Source organism: Neolamprologus brichardi, chromosome 6 (genome assembly GCF_056152115.1).
Source record: "Neolamprologus brichardi isolate AB-2024 chromosome 6, ASM5615211v1, whole genome shotgun sequence".
Lineage (NCBI taxonomy): Eukaryota > Metazoa > Chordata > Actinopteri > Cichliformes > Cichlidae > Neolamprologus > Neolamprologus brichardi.
Genome location: NC_142109.1, coordinates 21,678,624 through 21,693,993, shown reverse-complemented (window position 1 = coordinate 21,693,993; position 15,370 = coordinate 21,678,624). Strand labels below are relative to the sequence as shown.

The 15,370-nt window shown below is 43.0% G+C and overlaps 1 protein-coding gene across 4 annotated transcripts in view; it reads right to left on the bottom strand.

Annotated features, from left to right (window-relative positions):
- Nucleotides 1–397: 397 nt before the first annotated feature.
- The window catches only part of LOC102783288 (uncharacterized), a 66,955-nt gene continuing 51,982 nt past the window's right edge, over nucleotides 398–15,370 (bottom strand). Inside the window, exons 5-7 of one of the 4 annotated variants that reach the window (XR_015719134.1) lie at nucleotides 10,403–10,508; nucleotides 9,063–9,229; nucleotides 8,317–8,952 (exon numbers count right to left, since the gene is read on the bottom strand). Coding sequence is in view for 3 of the 4 variants with exons in the window: in XM_087841833.1 (XP_087697959.1) it covers nucleotides 9,119–9,229; nucleotides 10,403–10,508 (217 nt within the window). In the remaining variant the exon portion in view is untranslated. Of the gene's footprint in view, nucleotides 501–8,316; nucleotides 9,230–10,402; nucleotides 10,509–15,370 lie in introns of those variants that run through there. The other 3 variants (XM_087841834.1, XM_087841833.1, XM_006787431.2) reach the window with 3 other exon arrangements.

Sequence of the window (15,370 nt, the reverse complement as noted above, 5' to 3'; positions counted from 1 at the left end):
TTAGTGTTTTCCACATTTCTACCACCTTTCTTATTTTAGGAATAAATACAGTATATGCTTGTATGTGTTCCCCCTCCAAAAAACACAAAGAAAAACCTGAAACTATACTAACGTACCTTCCATGAACACCAAACCGAGAACCACGACTCCTGTGAGCATTTCTAATGTACCCAAAATTCTGGTTACATCACCTCCCACATGCCAACCCCAGCCCTCCACATCACACATCTTCAGAGCTTTTTAAAGAAGATGTAGGTGAAGAGTACCAACACGCCAGCAGACAACAGCCCAATCACAAACTGGTGGATGGTGATGACGTTCTCCAAGGCGTGGATGCGCTCCTCCATCGCACTGGTGTGGATGTAGTCATAGATGGAGACCCCGATGCTCCACACCGCCCATACAGCATCCACCAGCGCCTTCATGGTGGGAGAAACCATTGAGAGGGCCGCCTGCAGCTGGACGCCCACCGCATCCGCTGCTTATTGGCCCCTGCTGCACTAAAGAGAGAGCAAGAGAAGAGGGTGACACATGGTGCAGCGAGGAGATGGCGATGTGTGGGCATAATGACTGCCTGTGAAACGGCAAATACAATTAAAGCTCTACAGCCACGAACAGAAAATATCATACAAATCAGGTTTTAAATAAACCAAACTACTGAAAAATTTGAGGGTTTCTGTGTGGAGTTTGCATTTTCTCCCTGTGCCTGTGTGGGATCTTCCTGGCTACTTGGACTTCCTCCCACAGTCCACAGACATAAAGGTGAAAGAAAGGTGTAAATGCTAGTCTATGTTTTAGCCTGCAACACACAGGTTACCTGTCCACCCTACCTGTGGAGTGAGCTCCAGCCACACCAAGACCCTGAATTTTGTTTTAATTTATTCAGAGCACCTTCAGATTTAGTTTGTGTATCTGAAAAGGAGTGGGAAGACATGCACATCCACTTGGATAAGACAAGGAAAATGGATGGATGGATAGCTGTCTGCAAGTGAAACTCTTCCGTTTAAGCGATTGAGGTACGTTAATAATTATCATGCAATTACTGTATTTTTTTATTAATTTAATAATGATAAAGACAATTTGCTTTTTAACTTCAGAATAAACATAATTGTATAATATTAATGATAATTTGTTTTTCGATATTATTGCATTCTATTGTATCCAACAGAGAACTTTAATATATTCTCCTGAGAACCAGCCAATTCATTTATGTCCTCTGTAATGGACATTTCGTCTTGGTCTCTATCTTTTGATTTATTTGAGATATCTTACTACCTCCTGGACATCCTTGCTTTCCACTGATATCGCATGTGTTTGGGTTGCCTCTATTACCTCCAAAAAGGAAGAAAATCACACACAAAAAAGTTCAATGGGAATATTCCCTTTTCCTCGGTTCTCGGGAGGATATGCCCAACATGAAGTCTAAAATGAAATTGGAAAAAATAAATAAATAAATAAAATAAAATAAAAACAAAACTCCAAAATTTAAGGATTAAGTCGGAGCCAGCAACATGTTTTATGCTGATAGATAAATACCCCCTGTGCTCAAGTACACACTTTCATAATTTACTCTACCAACGCACAGCTAAAAATTAAACATTTACTGCGTGATTTTTATTTCACTGAGCGATGACTTTAAATTATATTTTTTTATTTTGCTAATGAAATAACCCGATAACGACTTTTTAACGGATGAAACTAACACAATTTTTAACTTTTGACACGAAAACGATCAACTACTGATATATTTCTTTTTAAACTTTCGTATCTTTTTCGCACTTTTTACTGAAAACAACGCGAACCTTACTCCAACGCGCGATGACGTCACGCACCCACGGGGTTCTTGGCATTACGAGCATGACAGCGTTTGGCCTTGTGGGACCAGTAACCTCGCAAACCTCACGCCTAATCTACAGCTTGAGGGGGGACGTGTTGTTGTGTTGCGCACAAACCGCTCAGGCTGTAACACTAACGCGACGAAGACGTTTCCGAAACGGAGCCAAAACTCACCGACAAGTGTCAGATGCTACAGCGATGATGAGGCCGATGATGAACATCCGTCCTGCTGTTTCTGGAGTAATGAATTATCTTGTTTATGTGGCAAACCTGCGTGTTCTTGTCAGGAACCAAATCGGTCATTGCTGGTTGGCGAGAAGTCCACCTCGATCGGAGGCATCGCTTCCGGACCGAACCTTTAAAATTAAATAGTTATCTATTTAAATCGATAATAGCATAACTCAATGAGGGAATGAGGCCACGGCAACAGATCTATTTATTGGAGAAAGGCTCTAACACCTGAATACTCCGGGTTAAAGTTATCATTGATTTTCTTATTAATAACAGCTTCTTTAGTACCGAACGTCAGGTCATACGTTTATTTTGATAAGAAATCCTCCAATTTCCGGTGTTATTACTATGGGCTTTTGATGTGAGGTGAAGCAGCTGACTGATGCCTTGTGAGGGCGTCACACAGGAGCGTCAGCAGCAAGACTAAAAGTGGAGCATGAGCTCAGGACCGAGTTGAACTCAACAGAACTGAATAAATGATCAGAATAGAGAGAACAATCACGCACAAACATTGAAAACTTTCACACAAGATTCAAACTCATCATTAAACACGACACAGGGGCAAAAAGGACAAATCAGATGTACAAAGCCAGCATGAGAACAGCTGCAGCTGTACTTAAAGGGAAGTCCTCTATCTGGGCTGCAGCCTGTTTGATCCCACTTCCTGCCCTTTAATTACCGTTTCCTCTAATACACATCTCACCAAAAATCTGGAGCCATCTGTAGTAACGGATAGACAGACAGATACTTCCACAAGGAAATTCGGTGTGTTACAGCAGCAGCAGCACCATAAATAATAATAATGATAACAGTGAAATCAACAATAAAACCACTATTATTGAAAGTACCACAGGCACACGTCGAAGGCCTTATGATGCAAGAGAGTGCAGTTTTTATGCAACATTGAGAGAATAGGATTTTCAGTATAAGTGGGATTAAATAAAAAAAAATAACACTGAAAATGCGCATGAGACAATTCCAGCAAAGAGCAGTGCAAATGGCATTACACTATAAGTCTGACAAACAACAGGAAGGAGGTTTGATATAGAGGTATGTGTGTGTGGACAGGTGTGATCACCTGTCACCACAAAAAGGAGAGCTGCTGTAAAGTTTAAAAGGGAAGGGTAGGAATGACTTCCCAGAACATTCATTATGGTAGTGGGATTGAAGAAGTTTGAGGGAGAAGTGTGTCCCGCTACGTCCGTATTGGAGGAGGAGAGGGGGAGGTAGTTTGTCTGTGATGGAGAGCTGGTTGTCCAGTGACCTCCTGACCCTCACCGAGCTGCTCCAACATCTTATTAACCCTTTTCCTCACATCCTGTCCTCTTCTCATGCAATCCATGGCACTAATGAAACCATATTTCAACTAAAATTAAACATTTTAGCACTGGATTATAATTTAATGCTTTGGTGTTCATGTATTCTGATCAGGCACCGATGATAATACCAAACTGAATAGTTTCTGAGGTTCAGAGGTTAAGACCTCTGAACCTCAGAAACTAGATTCAGTATTCTTTACTGTCATCAAAACAAAATGAAGACAGTACTCCTTCACATTATGCAAAAAACTTGAATGTAATAGAAAATACAATATTTATATACAATTTATTGAAAATATAATAGATGTCAGAGATATAGGATATAATAGGTCTATCACACGTCAAATAGATGTATGTAATATAGACTATTATGTGTAAGTAATGTAGAACAAAATGTAAAAGATCAAAGTAGAATGAAATGTTGCTAAGAGAATAATCAAACAATATAATAAAAATATAACGAAATAAACGAATATAACTAACTGCAAAAGAGTTGAACACGAAAGAACAAACAGAAGCAAATGACGCAAAGAACACGAGATGAACTGAAGTGAATACCAACAGATATTTGACCAGAGTGAGTAAATGAAGTCAGAGAGGCTGGAATAATGGCCCACAGAGCACTATAACTAAACACACACCCGTCATAATCTCACTGAAAATACTTAACGGAGCCACGGACTGAATCCAGCTGTCACGCTGTAATTACCACCTGCTGTGGAGCGACACGTGATCGGTGACCTGCGTGAAACAATACAGGTTACATTTGAAACATGCACAGAACTGAAGTGTCACGTCGCGCTGCAGCCAGCAGGTGTCGCGGCACACTAACGCGTTGCCGGTCGGGGAGGTAACGGGAGAGGTGTGATGAACCTGGGATGTATATAGCCTCCCGCACAGCATCGGTAAAAGGGGAACACCTTGAGAGAGGCGCAGACGAGCCGCCGCGGAGCCGCCGGACACCGCAGCTGAGCGCGGGGGCCTCTGTGGCGCATGTGGACGGGCAAGCCAACGCACCGCAGGAATGTGTGCAGTTCAGAAGCAAACGCACATGCTCGGGTATTTGTATGTGGTGCTCGATCGTTCTCAAGTCCTCGGGCAGTGTAGTAGAGACTACGGGGTCACTTTGCTGTGCCGCTGTCGGAAACCTATAATTGGAAACGAGCCAGTGACGCGCTGAAAATAACCAGGTTAGCACTTAGTACCGGTCCATTTTGGGGAGGGCCCAACACGAGGGCGCAGCACCATATATCAGCTCTTTCCAGCTGTTTGGGAATATCCTGCTCTAGAAAAGCTGCAGCACGGCGGCAGCAGCGGCGGCGCAAGCAGGGTGCCTTTTTCTCCCGCCCCCCTTCCAGAATGGATATTGGGTGAGTGGCTGGGTGCGCACGGGGGGATCTCTCGTTGGGAAACGCAAAAGCTCTCTCTCCTTCTCTCTCTCTTTTTTTTCTTGAAGGAAGGGAGGGAGGGCGGGAGGTGGGAGACTGGCACAAGGCTCGACACTGTTGCGTCTGCATGTTTTTTCTCTTTGGACAGACAGGAAAAAAGATGGACCAGGGGGACTGTCCGACTTATTCCATAAGACAGTTCCCGGCCCCCACCCCCCCAAAAGGATAATCTTGCTCAATTTGGGATGCGTGCAACACCAAGTGATCACATATTACTTGGGCGGCGGTGGTGCTGGTGGTGGATGGACGGTGAAGTTCAACTTCGCATGCAGACGCGATCTCCTCCAGGCAGCCAGACAAACCCACCAGACAGTCGGCGCGTATTACGTGAAGAGGTCTCCATATGGGCTACGGGATGCGAACACCTGCCCGGTACACAGGTAACTACAATCCGACGGTGTCGCCTACTTCTTCGAACACCGACAGGCAGCAGATTAGAGGGTATGTATGAACAGGCGCAGATTAAATCTTCTCTTATTTGCTCTGAAAGTGAAATCGCGCAGTCGAGAGATATTTCAGTATGTAAACCTCTGGAGTTTCCTCCTCGTGCAGTCCCCGGCGACGGGACTGATGATAGTGTGTCAGAGGCTGGGTCTTTGCGGGCAAGGTGAGTCCTCATTTCATTCAACTGGCCTACAAAGTCCCAGTTTCTGGCTCATGTGACCCCTCAAGTCATAGACAATACACCTCGGCTATGTATCTATTATTAAAGAAAAGAAAAAAGCTTAGGGAACAGACAGCATTTTAAAGCAGAGGTAAACCCTTTGTGTTGCAAGCAGATACATAGCTTAAAGTTCTAATTAGTGCAAATGTTATGGCGAAACTGAGGGAAAAAAAATACACTAACATAACGTGACCATAAAGTCCTTTAATGAAATCCCTACACATATAAACTGCGGGCAAAATTACGCGAACATTAGTTAAATTTTAAAAGTTTATGGACAAGAAAATTACACGAATGTATTTAAAAAAAAGTCGAAGCTGGTTAAGTAAAGAAAAAACCCATAAGAGTCATGTTATGTGAAAATAACCATTTGAATATATCTATAGCGCAAACAGTGAACGGCACTGTTTAATTATTGGCGAAAAGGTGTTTGACTAGTCAAGCTTAAACTTTTTACATACAGAAGAATGCGTGTCAAGTGTACCCAGAAACCGAGAGCAGACGTTGTTTCCGATTTATACAATGAATAATTTGGAGTAAAGAACAAGACAAAAACCGCTGATATCCCCCCCCCACTGTTCTCATGTAGCTGTACAATTCGTGAGTAATTATTTTGAAAACAAATTATATTCCCCATCGTTTTTTCTTCCAAAATGGGCCAAATTAGTTTTTGTTTAACCCCCTCTTAAAAGAAAAGAAAGTAGGTGTATTGCAACAGTCAAAGCACTAATAAATGCAGATGAGCACTCAAGTCAGAATTTACTGTTGAAACTTGAAGCTCAAGCGCTACATAAACGCACCTCAATAAAACAGGCAGAGCTGTCAAAAATCTTAAAGTGGCCTCCTCTATTATGTCGAACAAGTGTGTCAAGTGGTGAAGAAGTTGTTTTGGAGGCCTGTTTCTATATCTGTCCTGACCCTAGCATGCCGTACATACCTCACTAATGAATTTAGCATCCTGACACTAGATGCTTTATGTAATTAATAGAGCCGAGGGCAGCGGTGGCATCTCTGTGCTGCAAGCGACACGTAGGTAAGACATTTGCTGAATAATGGGATATTTAGTTTTTTTTAAAAAAACAAGACCTCCATGATTATTAACACACACTTAAAAGTGTCCTGTAAATGGAGCAAACTCTGCTGACATCACAGTAGGTGGGATGTCGTTCCGCTGATCTTTTTTGTCACTGTTATTTATTAAACTCTTAATACTTGAACCTGAGTTGTTTTGTAGGCTGCGTATAACAGATCAGTGGCAGGCCATTTGTTTTTACAAGCCTGCCATTACTCGTTGCGTCTATAATAAGTAGCTGTGGACTGAAGTTACTGGAAAGTTGACACCTTGCAAACCTCTGGGCGTTCTAATGAAATTCATTGTGGCATCCTAATGCTAATTGGCAGCGTTACATATAGAACTATTTCACGCTCTTATCAGATAGCTATAAAGTACATTTAAAATCCAATCGGGAGAACACATTAAATGTGTCTAGTCCACCTAAGATTCGCTGAGATGCACTCAACTATCATCACAGATTCCCTCCAACGTAGCACACTACAGTGCAATGACACATCAGAGAAAACAGATAAAACCACTCCAGCCGAGAGCTCTCCATATATGCTGCAGGAGAGTACAAGCCAGTGCGAGTATGAGAGCCGAGGGCCTAGTAAGGGAGGCTTGGTGGAACGAGCCTGGTTTGAATAAGCAGCATGGCTACGGAGAGCTCTGGGATAGTCACCAAGTGTGCTGATTAAAATTGTGATATTAAACAGTGCTGGCTGCTGCCGCCTGCCAAGCCTCTCTCAGTGGCATTTCACATTGTTTAAAAGGTCCAATTGGACTCATCTCACCACTTGCTGCACAGTGTTGCTTACATCTTTTTTTTTTTTCTTTTTTTTTTCCACCACGGCTGTCTCATATTCTCTCCTCACCATTTGTTGGCAGGGTTGTAGACTTACTTTAAATAGACTTTTCCTACAATTCCCAGGTTGTTTTCTGCTCTGGGTCACTGGGTTCACTGCTCTCCGAACATAAGTCAGCGCGTGTGTATGTTATCGTGTGCATCATATAGAAAACTCTGTGTAAGGTGACGGCCTCGGATTGTGTTTACGCTTTCTGTGAAAGCTGAACTTGTAATGAACACAGGGAGGCCTCCTTCTCGGAAATTCTGCTCTGAACTCATTCAACTCCCTTTTAAAAACGTCACTGCAAATCCCAATAAAACTCTGCCATTATAAATATACAATTCATAAATACTGGAAAGCATGCTCAGTTTCGTAAAATATATGACCCAGCCCCTTTAAAAGGTCAAACTCCAGACATGGTGGTCACTTCAGGTTGTTTCATTTCTTTAGCCAGGGCTGAACAGATACCGGAGTCATGTACCAAATCGCATTTGAAAAAGCCAGCGAATGTACTAGTAGTTTGATCTCAAAAGTTTGGAATGAGACACAAAGATAGGGAGGGAGGGAGGGAGAGAGAAAGAAAAGGCAGCAAGAAAAGTGAGGGACTTTTAGGGGCAGCTGTGTTTTATTAACCCAGTCATAATGCCCCTAAAAATCCTTATTGCTCTTGCAATGGTCAACAAATCTCCTGTTGCAGCATGTAGAGGATCTTTGAACAGCTTCCCGTGAGCAACTTGTCGCACTGCAGGGCCGAGGCGCAATTCAGTGCATGCGAACGGGTCACATTCAGAGATTTTTCACCTCAGTTGAAACAGCCATAGAAATCACAATATGTTTTGAAGTGCAGAATGCGTGAAATCAAGGATACCATCTGCAGTTGTGCAGTAACCTTTGTCAAAAGTTTCACTGTATGTCTGTGGATGCACAACTGTCTGAGAACTGCACAAGCAAAATCAAAAGCATCTATTTACTAACAAATCCAAGGCTTCTCTTCGGCAGACTTGAATAATATCACCATTACAGTAGTGCCAGTCTTTATAGTTTAATATGCAGACGGGAAGTCGACGCTGGGTGTCCTTCTGTGTTTTGACATTGCATTGGAGTATCAGGGGACATACTGCGATATAGAGACTGAGCGGCAGGCAGGCAGGTAGTTTGACAAATACGTCAAGCTGACAAGCATGAAGCCATATCACAAACAATTTCAGAATATGACGATGTACAGTACAGGCTGGTAGAAATACAGGCAGACAGATGGGAGTGTAAAGACAGGTAAACAATGAAGCATCGTGACAAGACAGCAGCTATGCAGAGAGACACAGAAAATGGCTACCAGGCAGAAAGAAAAACAGAAAAGGACAGGCAAGAAGACACGCACTGATAGAGGCAAGCGGGCCGTGGAGGACATGGGATCCAGGCCTGGGTGTGGTGTGGTGGGCTGTCATGGCTGGAGAGCGGATGGTGTGGAGCTCTCGATGTTGGCGAATGAGTCATCTGAGGGAGGCTATTCTGTTGAGTTTCCCTGTGGGACGGTCGCTGAAGGAAGAGACCTCTTCACGTCGAGAGAGAGAGACAGACAAGAGGATAGGGAGTGAGGGAAAGTGTGGATGATGACTCAGGGCCACGAACCACATGGTGATGGAGAGGGGAGGGAGGAATTACTCATCAGAGCATGTGGAATCTCATACGGCTATCACAGGACTGACAGTGTGCTTCCCTCATGGCTGCTGCTCAGCCGCCATCAGTCCCTGAGGCACCAGCTCAACACCAGGCAGCGTTTCTTTTACCAGCCGAGAACAGAGGGAAGGTGGGGGGGAATCCGGGTGAGCCTGAGGTCAAATTCACAAGGGATGGGCTTTTTAGATTCTGTCATCAAAACCAGGTTCGTTCCAGTTTGGTGTAATTTGACACGTCATAAGGCACAAATTATGATAAATGAATTATTTACCAAAGCTGAACCTACTCCAGTTGCGTTGAGTCACACAAATTTTTTCCCAAATGTCTCCGCTCTCGAGCGACTGACGAGCATATGCTGGAAATACTGCATCATTATCTACCAAAGGCATTTGAATTTCAGCAGTGGCCATAATGACCGTTCTGATAACCACGTTTTGTACTCTTAAAGGTCGTTCTGGGTATCTGAGAACACGTCCGCTTACAGAGCTTGCGTTTGACCTGACACGTCGGAGTAGCTACGGTAGCTCTTAGAAACATTGTGGGAGACCAGACAGATTCGGGCGTAAAGTCTAGAATGAGAAGTATGATCGATGTTAAATATTGAGGTATTTTGAAACGGAAGATTTACTTTAGTAACTATTGGCTTGTATTTGGGTTTTAAATTACAGCAAGTTAGTGCAGGCCTCTGCTCTTGCTCCAAATTAGGCAACACTGTCAAAATATTTTATCAAAGAAACTTTACAAACGGAGAAGAACTGCTTTATGAATATGTATCGGTAGTGCACAGTGAACAGAGGGAGACGTTTTAAGTCTCGTTGCTTCTTTTCTTTCTGTCCAGCTCGGCTTACAAAAAAATAGCTCTTTCATGGTTATGTGAACCCATCTTTACAGAGATAAATGTGCCACAACAGCAAGCCTGTGGACGACAGAGTTGTACAGAGTGATGACGAGACAGAGAATAAATATAGGTAACAGGGGTAGCGGCGCAACATGCACCGTGGCTTCTCTTCATCTGCCTGCGATTCAGCAGCTTAAGTCCTCGGATATGAGTGTTGGTGAACTGGGTGTTAACAGACTACTCCATGACGGAGGGGGGAGGGAGTCAGCAGAAAGTCTGAATGACTGTGAGCAAATGCACCCACATCTGTTTTATACATGCATATGTGATGCCTGCACCTGCCACACCAAACCGTTTGGTGTGCAAAAACTACGAGCAATTAATTTTTGCACACGCAGCAAATAGGCTGGCGATGAATATACGATAGTGGCATGACTCAACAGGTGAAATAGGCACGCCCATAACACTAGCATAGGCCTCATCTTACCGGTGGTGGCACAGACCCAGATCGTTCTCTAACAGAGGTTGGCATTATAGGGCGTGGGCCGACAGCACTCCAACGCCAGAAGAACCACTCAAATCCAGAGCAAACACTGCAGACAAAAGGGAGACAGGGAGAAAAAACTGGAGCAGGCCTTCTCTTTGTAGATGCCTGCAGCTCTGCCGTAGCCAGAGCTTGTGACACTAGCTATGGTTGGACTACACAGAGATTAATATAATCATCTATCACATATCTCTCACGGTCATTTCTTACTTGAAAGAGTAAAGCAGACCTATTATGGTCTTTTCCAGCTTTAAATTTTTTATTCTTGGACTTCACTGAAGTACAGTACAGTACAGGAACAGTGTACACATAATTAATGTCATCTATGCTAAGCATTTTCCTCTAATAAACATAAAAATGTTCTTTTCTTAGAGGAACTGTTCAGCACTTTGTTAGAAAACCACTTAAAAGGGGACCTTTACTCATTTCTAAGTACATTTTTCTATGTGGGAGTCTGCTAGAGTAGCTTTGCAAGATTCACAGTTCAAAATAATCCTTATTTATGTTATACTGGGCCTCTGTGCAGCCTCTCCGTCACTCTGACTGAAATAAGCCATTTTAGTGCACTTCCCAGTTCTTTAAGCCAGATGTTCCGAAACTTTTTCTGGCACGCCCCATTTCAGAAGGCAAAAAATGTTCACACCCCACACTCAACCATTAACAGTGCAAAGAAGGATTCAAGCTGACTTTTACTTAAAGGTCAGGAGATTAACATAAGCAAACCCTTTATTTTCTCTAAAAATAACCCTTATTTTAACCCATATTTTTCACCTGGTTGTTTGAGTCCCACCTGCAGTGATTCTACACCCCACCATTTGAGAATCACTGCTTTAAGCCAGCTTTCTTCTGATTGGCTTCCGCTTGCAAACAAAAATTCTGAACAGCAGGTAAGTTTTTAGCTGCCTTTTAAAAGATACCCCAATGTTCACAGATTTCAGGCTCAGATGGAGAGATTGCTGGAGAGGGACCTGCTGGGGATGTATGGATAAAAACTTCCACTGATGTACGCCAGTCCTTGTCCTTGCCAACTTAAGTGATTAAAAACAAGAGCAAGCCAGAGATTTAACGTGAGCAACCAAAGTGAAAGCGGAGTCAAAAGTTACACAAACATTCCTGATAGAAAATTTGGCAAAAGTGGCAAGGCGACCTGAGTTTCCATAACCGTAGGCACAAAACATGTAAAATTTTGTGATAGCAGGAGGATGTTTTTATTGAATCAACTAATTTGAACAGTTCACAAAAAGAAACGTAAAAACAAAATGAAAAATCTTTGTAAAATAACAGGTTGAGCTGGGGTAGGAACAGGCAGCGAAGATGCTGAAGAAAAAGTATTATTTCTCACACTACTCATTTTTTCTACAAAGAAAGTAAGAACATGTTCACTGGGAAAAATTGGGACGAAGGGTCAAACACAAGTAAAAATGTCACTAATTGTGTAACACCCACCTCTGCTCTTTGAAACCAGGTTTTAAGACAGCACAAAGGTTTTGGTAGCGGACCCTTTTTGGATTTCATTGGTTGACTTGTGATGTTTGAGTGGGCTTCGCTTGCTTGCAGGTCAGCAGGCTGTGTAGGGGGAAGCAAAACGGGGAACACACTAGCCGAAATGCAATTTTGAACCTGTCATCTGCTGCCTGACAACAGTTTCTCTTTTTAAAAATGCATCTGCTTTCATGAGCAGTGATTGGCACATTGAACAGGAACTCTTGGCCTGCTATCCGCTGGGTATACCGGAGGCCCCGAAACATCAGCTGTCCGCTAATCCAGTTTAAATCATTTGAATACTGTTCACTCTGAGACCCACACGAAATATCCCTCTGTGAATGTACATATAAAAAGTATTACAGTCACACATAAAATTGGCAGCTACTTTTAATGCATACCATGGAAATGTTTCATGGTTATGCTGGTACTACAGTGACCTCCTGTTGGCACCAATGATTGCTTTTTATTAGATGGAGCCACAAATGTTTCCCAGTGACTGATTTACACATTATTACTGTCTCTACTAGCTAAGACATTCCTTACGTTTTGAGTGGTGGAAGTAAATCACTGGCTCGATTTATGAATAGCTTCTATGACTCAGTTTGCAGTGACTGAGTGATGTGAAAGATCCACTTATGAATTCCAGCATCGATAAATAAACTCTTGAAGAAATACATTTCAGTTGCCACTTTTTGAAGAGATCTGGAAACGGCATGCTGCAGTGGTAAATGAAACAAACAAACAAACAAAAAAACCAAGGCTTTGCTGCACACAGCAGTCAGATCATGCTGTAGGAAGACAGAAAGGTCAAAATAAACTCTGCACATGCCTCCCAGGCTTTAGCGATAAGAGAAATAAGAGAAGGAGATGTGTCTTTTGTACACATAGCCATATGAGATCTTTAGACTTGCTGGATTATAACTGTAAACACAAATGCGGCACACAAATGCACCCGGCCATATTATTCCCTTCTGTTAGTCTTCTATAGGGTATGCGTAACTGCTTGCAGGTACTGAGCCATGACTTCAATCAGCAGCCATGCTTCATCGTCAGCTGTTTATCTTTGTCATTCTGTTTGAATATGCAAGTGCAGATACAGTGCCGATGTTTGTGTAGTATGCAGAGGAATGCAGTCCTCGTAGCTGAGAGGTGCTTTGCTGCCTGAGCTGAGTTCAAGTTCAGCCTCCTTTCCTTTTCTCTTGTCTTCTCTCTGTCTTACCCACCACAGTCCGGGGGCACATCAGGTTCCAGTTGTTTTCTGGCTATTCGGGGTCAGCGATGCACGTTGGCAGACCTCATTGGCAACTTTCTCGTTGCAGTGCAAAAATCTGTTGGAGACTGAACTCGGCTCAGTGTTTGTGTGCCCCGGTGTTGAGTAACAATGAGCTCCGCAGGGCGATTGGCAGATGTCTGTTTGGTGCTGCAGATACAGTCATGCCATTGTGTGGAGTCAGCAAGTAAAAAGTGTGTGTTTGTGTGCGTATGTGGATAAGGGGTGAAGAAAAGCGGCTGTTTGTTTTGGCAGGAAGATCATTTGCCAAAGAAGTGGCTCCGCAGCCAATTCTCACCAAACAAACCCGCTGCAGTGAGTGTTTTATCCGTCCAAGCACTTCAGCGGGCGAAATGAGAAGGTGGCCATTTTACTCCTCGCACTCTTTGCTGCTCTTCACAGCTAAGAGGGTTGATGGCGAGCTGCCGCTCGGCCACTTTTAGCGCGGTGTTCCATTAAATTCAAAAGCTTGCGTTCCCTAAAACTTCCCTCTAACATTTGTTGTTAACAAGAGAATGAAATTAACAGTTCCAGCTAATCAGCAGCATGACAAAGCTTTATGGTTTCTCTGATCTTTTCTTCTACTTGCTGTGACTCACTTGAAGCCCCATTGTCTGCTCCGAGCCAAGATCCTCCAGTCCAAAGTTCGTCGGTGCCAAGCATGGCTCTGAGGATATTACAAAAAGGGAAAACCCATCTTCCCCCAAAACCTTCTTCCATTACAGAAAAGAGGTTTTCCGCTTCAATCGAAACTGTCAGTGGAAGTTTTTCAAGCCACTTGGAAAACATCAATTGCTGCTTTTTCAGTCTTTATGTTGGCAAAATCATCAGTCACAGGAGCAGCATGATCCTTTCGTAGTAGTTTTTCAGAAGAAAAGGCAGATTGTGCATGTGTTTTTATGTCCTTTATGCTCTCTTTTGTTGTATGCATGTATTGTTGAGCTGCACAGCTGACAGGTCTGTGAAATATCAGCACCTGCATTGTTTTTTCTCACAGTAATCTTTGCAACTGATGTGGACACAAATATGCCGCCTGTGTGTGGAGCACATCTTTTTAGTTTTAAACGACGAGCTGTTTCATGTTGGCGCAGGAGTAACAGGAGCCGCGGCGTGACAGCCAGGCCTGAGGCGACCCAGAAATGTGCCTTCTTGGAACTTCCTTCTCATTCCTTGGGCATAAGAACAGCGGTGCAGTGCAGGCTAGACTCCAAAACCAACAGTTTTGAAAATATCTGTTACATTTGCATCCCAAATATTCAGAAGAGCTTGCATGATGTTCTTATTTGGGTTGACAGGGTTTCATTTTTCATTCTTCGTGCTTCTTGTGTTTTCTTGTCGTACTTGGCTGTTTTTGTGTTGACTTATCTCGTTGACACACAGGATGGGTAATTTTGGGCAGCGTAGATGTCTGACTGCAAGCAACATGTACAACTTAGAGTCCGATTGAGGCAAATTCCTGTGGTCATGTCGTCACTTTTAATGTTGACTTTTTTTCTCCAATACACCTTCTTCTTCTTCTTTCATCGCTATGTGGAAAAAACACTTAAAGAGAACCTATTATGCACTTATTTTTATTCTTGGACTCTACTCGAGTAGCCCTGCATGATTCAGAGTTCAAAATAATCCCTTGTTTTAATACTGTTCAGGCTCTCAGTTCAACTAGTGGAACAAGCTATTTTAACTCCCTTTACGTTAACTTTCTGCTGATTGGTAGCCCCTCACAAGCAAATGATTTGGACGGTGGATGGGTGAGGCTTCGGTGTTCACAGCCAGAGCTGTGTTATTCATATGACCAGGACATCCAAATTTATTCACATTATAAAGAGCCATGACTAGAAAATAACCTGCCTGAAACTGAGTGTTTGGAGCAGTCTGAAGCCCGAGCTTGTGGCTCATTGGCTCATCACTCTAACATATTATAATATTAAAGAAAAGAAGAGTGTCACACACCTCTTTAATTGCTCTCTTATATAAATTTAATGTTGTCCGCAAACTTCTTTGACAGAAAAGTCTAATATGTTTGAGTAAATTAAATCTTAAACAGTTAAACCACAAGTTTCCTTTTACTCTGAATCGCATCTCCTTGTGAGGGACCAAAAATCTGTGGGCATCCTCTTTGTGGAATAATGCCTAATACAAAAATGGGAAAGAAGCCA